At 37.8% G+C, this 14746-nt stretch overlaps 1 protein-coding gene across 1 annotated transcript in view; it reads right to left on the bottom strand.

The window, feature by feature from the left end:
• LOC104504143 (sodium/bile acid cotransporter 7) overlaps positions 1 to 13168 on the bottom strand; it is a gene marked incomplete at its 5' end in the record, with an annotated part of 35376 nt that extends 22208 nt beyond the window's left edge. The window contains 2 exons of the mRNA XM_010160702.1: positions 2152 to 2317; positions 13085 to 13168. Coding sequence (XP_010159004.1) covers positions 2152 to 2317; positions 13085 to 13168 — 250 coding nt within the window. The remainder of the gene's footprint in view (positions 1 to 2151; positions 2318 to 13084) is intronic.
• Positions 13169 to 14746: the final 1578 nt, after the last annotated feature.

Raw genomic sequence — 14746 nt, 5'->3', positions numbered from 1 at the left:
CCTGTGACCTGCACAGACCTTTTCTGTGTGTCTGTGGGTTATGGGGGAAAGGGATTTTGATTACAGTGGAAACTGGGGTGGGTCCTCTCCCTTTTACTTGCAAAACTTGTGAATGCAATAAGGGTAATATGTCCCATAGGGCAGTGCAAGGCAAGACGATAAATCTGATTTTGACCCCAGTTTACAACTGGGCAACATGGCAGGGATATTAGCTATTACCAGTAACGTGTTCCATTCTCTTACATACGTTTTCTAGGATGTATAAATGGCACCTCAGCATGCACTTAATTCTTCTTTCGTGATCTAAGGGAGCAATCCAATGTTCCTGAATTACAGTTTTTTTGCAGCTAAGTACATTAATTCAATATGCAGAGAAAAAAGAAATCCCTTAATACGTCTAATTCTGTAAAGCAGTAAGCATGTGTTGCTACAATGATCCCTTGTGCATATTTTGCTGTGGCTAGAATAATAACATAAAAATTACACAAAAACATTAATCAGCAGAATAATAAATGCAGCTTCATCTCAAACTCCTTGTGCTAATTCCCCATCCTGATATAACATAACAGATAGATGCAGCCAGCACATCCAATGGCGGGTGGTACAGAAATCTTTTCTAGAATACAACGTGTATACCCATCTCAAGTTCCTTGGTTTTTTGATTTTACAAATAGTTTAGGAAAAAAACAACTGTCTAATATGTTCCAAGCAGCTTCAATGCTCCTGTTAATGTTCTTACTAAGAAACTCCAGTTAGGCACACTGACAACAAAAATGTATATATAATGATTTTCAGTGTATTGCATTGCAAGAGGTATGTACAAGTACACATGGCACAAAAGCAGAGCTGTCTTGCAGAGAAATAAAAGAAAGGACAAGAAAGGCAATGGAAGCAAGGACTCCACACCAACTGTTCAAGGAAGAACATGCCTTTTTAACTAAAAAAGAACTTTTTCAAAGAAGTGGCCAGCACAATAACATAAAATTACTTCAGTCTGAGTTTCTCTGCAAGTGAAGTCAGAGTTGAAAATTTCCATGTCCCTCTTTTCTGCTGACAACTCTGCACTGATTTAAGTGCATCTAGGATGTGGCCCTTTTATCAGGTGCTTGTGTAAAAAATAATTTCCTCCATTTTACAAAAAAGCTCCTTAGCATGGCTTCTTCTTTCTTTGCTTTCAGAATAAAGTATTTGTACAGCACCATTTATAATTCCATGTAGTATTTTACACACATATAGTGTTTCATAATCAAAGAAACTGCACAAATAGGGGAGAGGTAGGGGCAAATTTTCTACTGACATCAGTGGAGATTGGATTTATAGAAAATATATTATTTCTATTAGACAGAAACGTGCACACACACACACACTTCAAAGTAGATGATGCATTGATTTCTTGAAACCTAACAATTTTAGAGTGTATGAGATATAATTTCTATTGTAGTATACTGTAGTTACCTCTCCCCCAAGCAAATTGAAACTCCTGTGTCTGGACAGTCTGAAGCAAGACGGGTATTCCCTGCTGGGAGAGGAGACAGTGCCTGTATGCCACTGCCTTTCCCTGGGAGGCAGTGATCTGCAAGTGTATTTTTAACTGATGGCAAAGATACCAGCAGTTTATTCTCATGTGTATGTTATTTAAGGCTGAATGACTAGAGTGCTTCTAAAACAAACTCTGCAAGAAATGTGTTCATCCACAGAAATATATCAACACATTTGAACTCCCAGCTAGTTTCTAGGTTTATAATATGGTAAGGAGGAACTATTCAAAAGTTATAACAGTGATTTTGAGCAGCAACTCAAACCCAAATCTTTCTTTTCTGTTTGGAAAGCAACATCTGTGCATTTACGGTTGTTTAATAACAAAGAAGCCAAACCAGAATGGTTGTAAACACTTAGAAGTAATATCATGCCCCTTTAGAAAGGGAGGGCCACTGAGCAATCTCAGGCATGCCTAAATCCCTTTCTAAATGCTTACTCAATGCCCTAAAAGCATCCAGCCCCCAAGAACTCTGGTAATTTAGTTTACTAGATGCATTAAAAGTACAAGCTCTAGCCCCATGCCAGTACCCCCACTGTCTCACCCTTTCCAGTACATGTAGCTCACTACACACCTGGAACACAGACAAAAAGATGCTTTAAGACTGAACTTACTTATGAACACTATTATAATCAAACTAAATTTATCAAGGTCAATATTTGGATTGGCAAACGTATCACAGAATGTTGTGTAGATGATCATCAGGAGCACACAGCTGCTGATAGCGCCAAATGGAGGCTTCTTCCTCTCCAGCCAGTCCTTGATGTACCTTCGGACAATCTGAAACACAGAAACCAACAGGTTGCCTCTTTTCAAAGATGCAGAGCGCCAAGTTGGGCATCACAAAGTGAATCTGACAGCAGAAAGACACAAAGAGAAGAGAGTAATTTGGATGACGGCCACAGTGGATTTCAAAGCTTCCCTGCCACACAACTCTTCTTCTGGGGAATTTAACATTTGTAGTGCAACTTCCACTGGGCGTCCATAATGAGAGTATATTTTCAAGTACATTCAAATCCATCCTTAATCATGCCAAATGTTCTTTGCTAGCTGTCACTGAGACATGCCCATTAAGCCTCCCCAAAGTTTATCTCCTCTGCTGATACTAATGGATGTATGTAATTATCACAGTCCCCTTTGCCTCAACAGACAATTCCAAGTGCAACTTTGGGAATCTTAAAAATCTGACATCTTCAGGAATTTCATGATGGTAGATAATCGAAAGTGATCCATGGAACATTTTAATATTTAAATAGCTAGCGATGCACCAGAAGTTTTTAATTAAATTATAACTCAAGCTTGAAAAGCAAAAGTGCATGTGTTGTGGGAGTTTAAATAATTCAAACTCTGAATATCTAGAGTTTTTGTAAATCCAAAGACAAATGCCATTTGCACGCTTTTAGAAGATCAGAATTAACACATGAAAACAAGGAAACCTACTGTACTTAGCGGAACTTTTGCACTTTCAGGAAACAGAATCTGAAGTTGTTTTTCAAGAATTTTTTTAGAAACAACTATAAATTTTAAAGTATCTTCAACTTTCAAATTATGCCAAATACTACAGGACCAAGCCTCAGCAGATACAACACATTTATTTCAGCCCTGCCTGGGGAGTCGCTTTTAGTTTTTCTCTTGACTTTATATGGTTTGAAAAAACTTTTTAAAGCTTTTATCATACAGCTGCGTCTTGTGTTAATTTTTCAGCAATCACATTATCTTGCCTAATTTCTCCCGAGACCTCACTATGTTCTCTGTTACCATGCTCTTTCAGAAATAATAGCACGAAATCCTGAAACACTTCAACCAGAGGGCTCTAAAGGTGTCTTGTTACCTTCCCATGGTGGTACCATTAATAAACATCGCCACTATCAGTTTAATAATACAGAACGTTTTAGAGGTATTCAAGATTAATATCAAAGCATCATCACCAATGCTACCATAGGACCTTTTCACACACTGACTGCCAAAGCTGTGGAATTGACCTCACAGCTGTCAGTTTTCCTCACTGCCTTCCCAGCTTGTCTGCAACTCAGGCAAGTCCTGGAAGGAGCTATCCCAGTGACCACAACAAACAGACGTCATCGACCATGTGGCATGGCACATATTAAAAATTTGGCATACGGGGATCAGGCAAAGCTAAAGCGGGCTGAAGACCAGCACTTACCTCCCAGGACTTCTATGCATCCCACAGATGAAAAATAACAGATTTACAAGAAACCATGTAAGGAAATGCTCAACACTCCAGTGAAAACGTTCAACTTTAAAACTGCACATTTGCCAGATGTTAAAGACAGAACACAACTTGGAATGTTTGGCCTAAGTCCTGAAAGAGCATTCAGTAGGGCACCTTCAGCCACCTCCTTACGTGCCAGCGGGCAGGAACTACTACACTGACAAAAGAGAGGCAAGAAAGCTGAGTGAAGACGTTTAGTGTGCATTGTCAAAGACATCAGATGGGAAGACCAGATTAGTCTAACCCGTGCTGGTTTGCTTCTGTAATTGTGAGAAGCAAAAAGCAAAGTTTTTAATCACTAAAGTGAGTGTTTTGTAAGGAAGTTCTAAAAAACCCCATTATTCTATACATTAAGGTCACTTTGGGGAAAAATAAAAGCTACTTAAGACCACCTATTTATTTGTGGTCCTTCCAAAAGATTTATACTGAAAGTAATGAGATGTTGAAGAAGAAAAGTTAAGTGTGCCACAGTACAACTTCTACTGGAGATATTTATTTGAAAACAGTAACTTCATGTCTGTACAAGGTTATTGCACATAACATACATGTACAAGTCTGTACATAGCATACATGACTAGTAACTTTATACACATATTTAACATGGTCTGACATATAAGAGAAAGAAAAAACATTTTAAAAATGAAACTGCAAGCAGTTATTTCCTCAAAATCTTCAATTGACTGATACCTTCTTTAAATATCCACCTCTATCTACTCTGGAATTACTGTGAATCAACAGCCATAAATACAAGTACAGCTTCTTACTGCACATTGTATTTTTAAAAAAATGATATAGTCAGACCCTGAAGAACTAAATTGTGGCTTCAGGAAATCATCTAATCAACCCAGTGTCATGTTAAATGCATACACGAAACACAGGCAAAATACATCCTCTCTAACACAGAATCCCATACATTTTGGTCTTCTCAGAAGGTTCAAGATGATCTATAATTTCAGAGGTCGATTCAGCCTATGATCATTGATTCAAGGCAATTTAAATTCTTGTATAACTTAAGAGGGGAGAAATATAACCCTACAGGTATCTGTAAAAATTCAGCTAGATTTTTCACAGCTCATGTCAGCTGATTCATTCTGACTGAAAAACAATCCATTTGTTACTTATTCATGCCCTGCAGAGTTGTTTCAGGACAAGGATGCTTTGAAAGCCTTTTAATTCTTAGCTCACTTCTATAACTTTTCAGGGTTAACACTGTGAAGATTTGTAGTGAAGTAATGATCAATCCCACAAATACATTAAAGACAACACATGATAAAGTACAGAGCAAGCCAGCGAACGTTGTTGTTCTGTGGTGCTGGACTCTGACAGGAGGTCTATCAGAGGCTGAAAAGCCACAAACAATGCAGATTGAAATGATTAAATAAATAATCTCATTGGTAAATCAGAGCCTGGACAGAGACATTAAGCTTCATTTGCCTGCAAACGCAGCAAAAGCTAACACAGTCACTTTCACATGTTATGGCCTGTACGAAGGACGCCAGACTGGGGCACCACACTGGTGTGGCCCCTCTCAGCTGGAATGACAAATTCCAGTATTTCAAAGTACATACGGGTACAACGGGGGACAAGGGAGGGACCAGCACTGGAGAAACAAGCAGCTGAGAAAAGTCTGAACTGATACTCCCGTGACAAGATGAACTTACAGCCTGGGGTAGAAATGTGAACAACTCTCATCCAAAACAGATGCATCAGGCTGGCACACTGATGGAAAAGAGCAAAGAGGGGAGAACTCTTCAGATGCAGTAAAGCCCACAGTTCCTAGTGAAAGGGAATTCCTCACATAAAAAAACACAGTTAAAAACAGCATCTTGGGGCAGAGAAGCAGTGGCAATGTTGGAAGAATAATCATTATACAAAATATAAAAACATTTTAAAAACACGCTTTATGGGGGAAAACACTGCAGGATGCTCCCATGTTACAGAGAACGCATGCACAATTTTTTAAGGCACAAATCTCAAGGTACAAAGGCCTTGCAACCCATATCCCTGCTGAGACTCCTCCAGAATTATTTCTGCAAGGAGGGCTTTGGGACCTGTGGTTCCACGGTAGTGATCACATGAAGCACAATGAACTGCAAAGAATTTTGTGCATTTTTAAAAGCCAGTCTCAAAGAACAGCGAACTCCTGATGGCTGACCCAGAGGTGGCACATGAAAGAACAGTGCATGGCGAATCCTTCCCTCAAACTGTGGTTTAGTGGAGAGAAGAGAGAAAGAGAAGCAAAACTTCATTCTAGGTGATACGTTATAAATAACCTGCATGATGAAAGATGCTGATAAACTCAGAGAAACATTAGACGAAAAAAGAATATAAATCTGTCCATCAGGTGACTATGTCCTGGCAAAGGTTTTTGGAAAGGCACCAGCTCAAATTTGCTTCAAAACACAGTCCCAGGCTCAAACTTTCCTCTTGCCCAGGATTTAATTTTTAACAACAAAAGAATGTAATTATACATGAATTAACAGTAATGTTCCCATTTCAATTCAGTTCTTATAGCAGAATGGTTACATCCACAATATTTTTCCTCTAGACTGCTCCGTATCCTGCCATAACCTCCTTGCCTCAACAACCTCCTCCCCTAAGCAAATGGGCTAACTGTTCATGTGCTTAATTCAGTTAACATTCCCTGTACAAAGAAACAACATGCTATTCCAGGCAAGCAGGTAAATAATGCTCGTCTGCTATAAAATCATACATGAAAATAGCAGAAGATATATTATAGAAAAGCAATTCACTTTCCTAATTCTACCTTCGTAACAGTCACACTGTATACCCAGAGAAATTTGTCAGTAAAATACAGTTAGACTGTTTCCACCTGCCTGCTCAAGTGCTGGACATGCAAAACAAAAAATGCAATAAACAATGTAATTCATTAATGTTCATTATTAATTGAACTAAATAGGGCAAGAAGTATATGGAATGGAATAATTTCTGACATTTGTAATACAGTGCATCTTTTTAGAATTATCTAGGTCTTCAACTTGATTTTTTTATTAAACCCATGAAATAATAAAAAAACCCACCACCCAGGGGAAATGGTTATGAAGTCACTTTCTGTTTCCATTATACAAACAAGAATATCCTTTGGTATTTACATCATTACACAAAGTAGATTTTTCCTTATTCTATCAACTCTTTTGGACTGATTTAATCTTTGACAGAATTTACAATGTTTTTACCGCACTTCTACTCCTCTTGTGTATTCTGTATCAGTATGTACTAAATACCTGGAAAAAACACCTGGGGCTTTACCATCTCAACAAAGAAACACAAGTCACTTCCTCCTTGTGTTGAAACAGAAGGAAACAGACTATGCTGGATTATCACTATACATGAATGCAGCAGCTACTTTATTTGTCTTTCAAGGTAAGATTCTGAACTCATTCTTAACTAATGTTATTAGTACTTATTAGTACTTACAGCAATAGATTTTTGCAATGAACTCTGCAATGCAAAATTTTATGATTCAGACTAGATATTTGCAACAGTTCAGTAATTTCTCAATATCCCTTCTTATATAGTGATGGCAAGCCAAGAAAGAAACTACATGGAATATTGGGAACTACTTCAGTGAAGCTTGGAAGACATGAAAGGGGTAAAAAATTGTGGAAAAAAATGAACTAAGATGGCAGCCACTGAAAACCAGCAGGTAGATGTTGAAACGGAAGGGAGATTACGTGGATTGTAGAAATTACATAAATAAGATGGAACATCCTTCTCAGATTTCTATAGCATAGCCCCCTCCATATACCCAAGGTCTGCATCACAGTTCAAATGTACAGACCCTTTTTCCAAAGCAAAGTTCATACCACTTCAACCAGACGCTGTCATAGTAATTTTTAGGGAGTGTAGCTGTGTGAAGACAGCGTTCTCACCTGTTCCTATATGCTACTATAAAGTCCCAAATCTTGTACTGCTTCACCCACCTTCCTACACCTTCTAGGAGATCAACAAATGTCAAATCTATCCTTATCTTACAGACTGTGCAATCTAATATTTCTTTTCCAAAGATGGGATGGGAAAAAAAAATATTTTTTGCAATCTGGCTAAAACAACCCTTTTTTTACAAGCATCTTGTTTTCTTCCTTCAGCTTACCAAACTCCTCAAAAAGCTCCATCATGTCAGTAAGCTTACTCCCAAGAGATAGCTCCTGACACACATACACCTTCAAAGCAAGTTTTATAAAACCCACATGAGGTCATTTTCAAAATTAACTTTCATATTTTGGGGTAATTTACAACTGTTGCTTTAAAACCTTACAAATGGGTGCAACACGGCAAAAATGTAAAGGGAGCCTGTAGCAGTGGTACATGTTTTCTTTACATTTTGTATTTCTGTGGAGACTAGCTTCTGTTCCCTGTTTGAGTCAAGCATCAGAAGGGAGTGAACAGCGGTCCAAAGGCTGTTCATCTGCCATCTCAGTTTTCTGCAACAAGCTTCCCGAAGCGCTCATCTCCCAGGGTACCGTTCCTCCTCCCTGCAGCTCCCCTGGACTCCGAAGAGAAAGTAGGGCTACTTCTACGTGGATTTAAGTTACAAGAACAAAAGGATTTGACACTGTTCCCTTGTTATACCAGCTATTTAACCATTGTTTCCCCCACCCACCCACTATAAACAGACATCAGAATTGGGTGAATAGTACCTAGCAACTGTCACCTACCCTTCCCTTCCAATTTCTTATTCTTTAAATACATTGCTAAGCTTTTTAGTTTCAATTTCACTGACAAGTTGTATTGCAACATAGCACCCTTTTAGAGTTGTGTTTATGAGCACACCTCCCAAATGCTGATAAGGTTTCCCCTTGAATATTTTGGGCAACGATGCAGAAGGCACTTAAAATCCTTTACTTGTAGGACATCAAGACTTTTTTGTGTGACTAGATTCAGCGAGGATTTCTGTACAGCTGGCTTCATTTTATAGATTTGGGAAGAAGAACCACTTAGAATCATAACATTAATTTTAGCTTTAGTTAAGGTCTGTTTAATGTGAAGTGCCCACTTTACACTGGCAGACAAATTACCAATGGGGCAACTAGAGAATGCATGAATGATAATGTACAGACAAGCTTTTTATTATTTATTCATAGAAAACAGCGGGTTTTGGTGTGGTGCTTTGAAAAATGTTCAAACTGGTAGAATATAATGAAAGCACAGTGAAAATTCTATTTCATTAACATTTAATCATAAATCACTCTTTAATATAAAACATAAAATAAAAGTCTGTCATAAGCACTTAGGTGTAGAGAATGGAGAAAGTCTGCAAAATAGGAAAGGAAATATTGTAGTGGTTTTCACTGTTCCTGTTATCTGTTAGTTCAGAAGGAAAAAAATAAGCGGAGAAACAACAGTCTTCAGCCAAATCTCATAACTAGTCATGAAGAAACTGCTTAGGCACTTGTCGAAATCTTGTATTTTGCTGGCTAAAAGTATTACCAGCATCTATAGACAAAGAAACAATTATTTTAGTAAAATCACAACAGCTCAGGAGCAGCAGTCTTCATCAGAACTCTGCTACCCAGGGAAAAAATAATCAGAACTTCAAGCTGCCAGAGCAGATTCAAAAATCTTTTCCATGAAATATCTATTACCCTGTTTATCATACAAGTATTCTCAAATTCCCCTTAGAGGTATACAAGGATGGTGCACAAATAACAAGCTCTTACACACTACAGATCTTCAAGGCTTATAAAACATTAGATCTTTATAAATATCATAGATTACGTCTCTTTTCAAGACCTCTCGTCAGGGAGGTCTGATTCGTTACTCTGTAAATACAAATGCGGTATTATACTATCAATACTGGTTTGAGTAGTATCATACTGTGATTTAGCAAGACACATCTGTAGAGGATGCAGGCCACAACAGTTTTTTACGTTTAGACAACCTGCACATCTCTGACAAAGAACAGAGTGATTCTCCTTACTGAAGGCCATCAATCAATAGCTGCTATCTTTAAAGACTTTTCTGATAACATACTATCTTCCTCCTCCTTTAACAGTCGTTTTACCTAAGAAGTGGCAGCCACCACCTGAGCAGAGCCTGTACCTGCAGCCCCCTACACATGTCATTGTCAGTGGCTAGAAAAGCATGTTTGACTCCTGTCAGCGGCAGTCGTGCCACGCTGAAAAATTGTTTGAGAAACAGCAGAAAATAAGCATCAATTACACTATTGTGACTTCTTTCTCCCAGCCATCATTAAAAATTCTGACAAGTCAGCCAAGCAACCAAAACTCTTGATACATTTTGCCATAAAGCAAACAAAAAAAAAATCCCAAACAAAACAAACTAAAAGCACCTTCTCATCTGCTTTGCTTATATCCCAGGGGCTCCTCAAACAGCCAGCTCTGCATCCTGCTTGGGAAATGAGCGTTTAGGCAACACAGGTTTTCCCAGAGGCAAGATTTTTTTAAAGGAAAATAAAGCCCTTGGAGAACGCTTCTTTTAAGCAGCCTTCTCTGTTTTGCACTGATGTGGATCAAGCGTAAAGCCTCTGTTGATCACAGCTGAGTTAGGAAGGCTGAAGAGAAGCAATCCTCCAAGCAGGCAGGTTCCTAGCTCTTTTTTTCCCCCAATCAAGCTCTTTGCTACCAGGTAACCTTACCAGGCATTCTTCCACTGGCTTTTCTGCTGAAGAGTACGACTGTGCGTGGTAAAGAATTGACACTGTGGGCATGAAATGCTACATTAGAAGTAATTGCTGTAACAGCCATTCATGATTTGCTGGCCATTATCTCTTAATGCATCTGGAATCCCAGACTGAGCAACTTGTGATTCACAAAGCAGTATTCTGTTGCTGTGCTGCATGTTGTGCAACAGTTCAGCAGTGAGTGGTAGTCTACAAATTAAATGCAGAACTTCCTATTTAGCTGGGAGAAGATGCATGCCACCTCTGGATGAAGGGCAAGCAGACCTATCACTCTATCTCTTGGTGTCAGTCCTTTTCTTGCTTATTATTTTTCCCTGATCACTGCACATTATTTTTGGATATTCACCTTCAAAAATGGCTTTTACTTCTATCTGGGAAGGTTGGTTTACCTTTGTACAGTTCTACTTGATCAAGGCAATCAACAAACTACCCTGGCCATTTTTGATCTGTAGCTATCCTTAGCATTTCCTCTGTTCCACATCCTCTGAACAGATATAATCAAGTGCAATAAAACAGATATAATCAAGTGCAATAACTTTAGAAACAAAGTCTTTATGCTTAGAGGAATGTGAGCTCTTTCTGTTGATCATTCATTTCCAGAAACTGCTTCAAACACTTTTAAAGGAGAATCATCCTATTTCTTAAATAAATTTGTGATTGAGTTACACAAGTTTTAAGATGCTCTACTTTTTTTTCTTTCAGTCTTTATCAGAACACTAAAATCACATCTATCCTCAGTTAAGTCTCATCACAATTCTCATTCTGAACTTCTGATCATTCATAGCACTTACTTCATCTGCTTACTGCTCAATTCACTTTACTTAGTCTTACTATTTGGTGCCGCCAAAAAAACCCACCCCAATTCCACCAGTTCGCTCGCACAGCAAGTCCTTGTAACATCATTCCACAGTAACATGCCATTATACATATAGGTGAAAGTCCTCTTGACATTTTGCAATCGCTTTGTCTAGCGATCTACCCTCATCTTCAGACTTACTACACTGCAGTATGTGTCGCTGATAATCCACTGCTATAGGTTACTTCACTGCTAGATCTGCTACCATGCTATTTGTTTCCTAGAAACTTCCAAATAAAGCTTCCAAATAACAGCTTCCAGTTTTTGGACCTTTCAAGACCAGAGGATTGAAGTACTTTTGCTTGTCAACTTTGGACTATTTACTTTTGATGAGATAAGAATGTGATGCACAGGTAGGTTCATCAGCCACCCTTTGTAGTCCTAGTTAATAAGGAAGTTTTTAGACATTTAACTCAAAACGTGAGCAACTCAACAGCCTTCAGGGACACAGAGGTGGTGTCCATTTTCCACATGGTATGGTTACATCCAGGTTACACAAGTACTGATGTTGGTGGCTACTGTCGTGATTATCATGCTCATCTTCTTATTAGAGTTTAATGAGTTTTTTGACCATATATGAAACAAACTTCACTACGACTTCAGTAAGTTACAGAACATGCCGATTTTGAAATGGGCAAGTATAGTTTGATACAAGCCTGAATGACTGTTGTACATAGCACAGGCAATGACAGATATATTTAACTTTGTCCAGGGTGCTCCTTTATAGACTCCACTTCCATTTGCCTACATTTTAACCACCTCTCCATTTCCAAATCTGCTTTAAGGTGACAGAATTCAGAAAGTTCCAGCTGAACCCAAAGTTAAACTGCATGCTAGATTCAGCAATAGTACCCCTTGGGAATGAACTGCAAATCCTATTAATATTCCCTTCATGTATTCTTAATGCCTGAGAACAACAAATAATTACAAGTATGTAAGAATTAGGCTTCAGGTGTTTCAGTTTTGGTGTGTAACAATAGTGTACACTTCTGACAACTTCTGGTCTTAATATAACAATTCCCCACCGTGACACAGGAGAAAAAATCAATTAGTATTTGTGAAAAAAACAGATAATACAGAGATGTCTCAGAAAATCTTACATTGTGATTAGTATCTTAACATTCAGTGAAACATTCAATCACATGCCGTGACAAAAAAGACCTTGTGTTTCAATATGAACGATGAGCATAAAATGAAATACTTAACAGCTGCTCATTCCTTGAATACCCTCCATCCAGTGAAACGATGATAGAGAAGTCTTACAGAAAGAAGTTTGTAATTGTGCAATTAAACCCCTTCTTGTAAAGCATATGCAAAATAGCTCAAGCAGTCTTAATTTTGTTATTTATTAACTTCTGACTGTTTAGCCTTTGTATGTTTTTTTAATGCAGAGAATTATTTATTCCTGTAATTAGTAGTAGGTACTACACAGGGATAACTTCCTTCATCACCCAAGCAAAGGGCATGTGACAAAAGAACTGTACAGCATTCTCAAAGCTCATTTGTATGGGGCTGGAATTTCTCACAGTCTGGACTGCCATTTTCCCACTTTATGTTCACAAACTCCCTTCTCGACATGCAGTGGCGCATGTTTGTGGTAGTGAGGGACAGATGCTCAATCTCAACAAAGATCAATGTGGCTCCAGGGAGCACTGTAGCATCTTTTCTCTGATATTAGACTTCAGTATCCTGAGGCTGTTCCTATGTGGCAGCTTACCAGGTTGCCAGTCTGTCTTTAAGATAGCTCTCTTTATCTTATTTTTTTAAATAAGAACGTATATTTAAAAGACATACCTGTCCAATAATAAGGGGGACAACAACAGTCATAAACAGCTGCGAGAATATAGATGTAAAAGGCACAGAGGAGGATGATCCAAGCTACAAAATAAAAATATACCATTAATATTGCATTTTTTTTAGTATCTACAAATTTCATACACAGATATCACACATTAATATACATTTTATTTTATGCATAAAAACTTGGAAGTGCATGCACAAACTTGGAAGTATGTGAACACATGTTTAATTGTCAAGTCTGAATAAAGCATTTGGTATTCCACAATAAGAAAAATAAAACAACCTCTGGTTGATTATCTTGTAACCTAAGGTAATAGTTCCATCAATATTCATTTAATTGAAACCTTGCTACACATATATGCAAAGTAACTCATAAGCATTTGTAGGATGATAATCTAAAACGACAGGGAATGAATCTTCCTAACTAAGCAGCTAGCTCAACTAACCTTACCACTTACATAAATATCAAGCAACAAAAATTGGTGTAGCTATTCCAATAAATAAATAATTTTTTTAAAGTTAAGACATTCACGTTTTATTTCAATGATGTTAAAGAAGAGCTCTATTTAAAGTATATAACTATTCTTTCATTAAGACAACTAAACAGTGACAGGCTTAGTCTTCGTGTATGTGATCTCTTAATTACAACTGTAAATGCTAAAAATATTTTTTAAAAGATGCAAGGAGAAAAGGTGAACCAACACAGTCAGTGGGATTTTTGCAACCTAATTCCAAATGCTCAGGAAAATATTCGCTTTTTTTTACATTCTGATTGGACCTGTTTTAAGCCAGGTCATTGAAAAGTTTCATTTGACGTAATTTAACATATCTTTAACAGCAATAACATATGCATTAAGAAATATATAGTAAGATGACTGAAGTAGCATTGTCAGAGCTTCCACAGACAAGTGTTTGTGTCATGATGAGGGTAAATGACATAATGCTGAGGATTTCACAGATTCACATTATTTTACATTTTGCACTTCACTTCAAGTTCCTCAAAATAATGACAGAATTCAGAATTCTTTCCAGCTCTGTGTAAATGACGCTGATTTCCTAAAACATTCTCACATACATCATTTTCACAAATTACACTCAGACTGCATTATACTTTTGACACTTATGTTCCTTTCAAACCTACCTGCAGGCATGACAGACAAGGTGATCACACAATCTAGTCACTTCCTATAACTGCCTAGAAAAATCAACATATAGCCATAGAGGTAGGTATGGCATAAACCCAGGTTCTTCAGAAATTCAAAGCACAGAAAAATCAAAAATTTCATATATTGAAGTATTTTATTCAGAAATGTACAACCTTTACCTACAGAAAATCACCTGATGAGAAAATGCCAATTATACCACTTCTGCAGTGGTTTACATGTACATGCACTGCTTTTTCTAAATGCCATTTGTATGTGCACACCAGCAGGGCTGTCCGCATACAAGCTGAGATTTTGGTGTACACAGACGGCACCAGAACTGGGAAACAGCATGAAATGGAAATAACTTCTGACACCAGGAAATCATGGGACTTTGAATGTTGTTTGATCAGCTTAGAGTTTGAGTGGGATCAGTCTTTTTTTTTTAAACATACTCCACCACTTGCTTTCAGATGTCCCTATCAGAATACACCAAGCTGTGTGGTGTGGTCAA

The sequence above is a fragment of the Eurypyga helias genome, unplaced genomic scaffold, assembly GCF_000690775.1.
Source record: "Eurypyga helias isolate BGI_N326 unplaced genomic scaffold, ASM69077v1 Scaffold16721, whole genome shotgun sequence".
Lineage (NCBI taxonomy): Eukaryota > Metazoa > Chordata > Aves > Eurypygiformes > Eurypygidae > Eurypyga > Eurypyga helias.
Note: the sequence above shows the minus strand (reverse complement) of the source record. Positions and strands in the feature narration are given on the sequence as shown.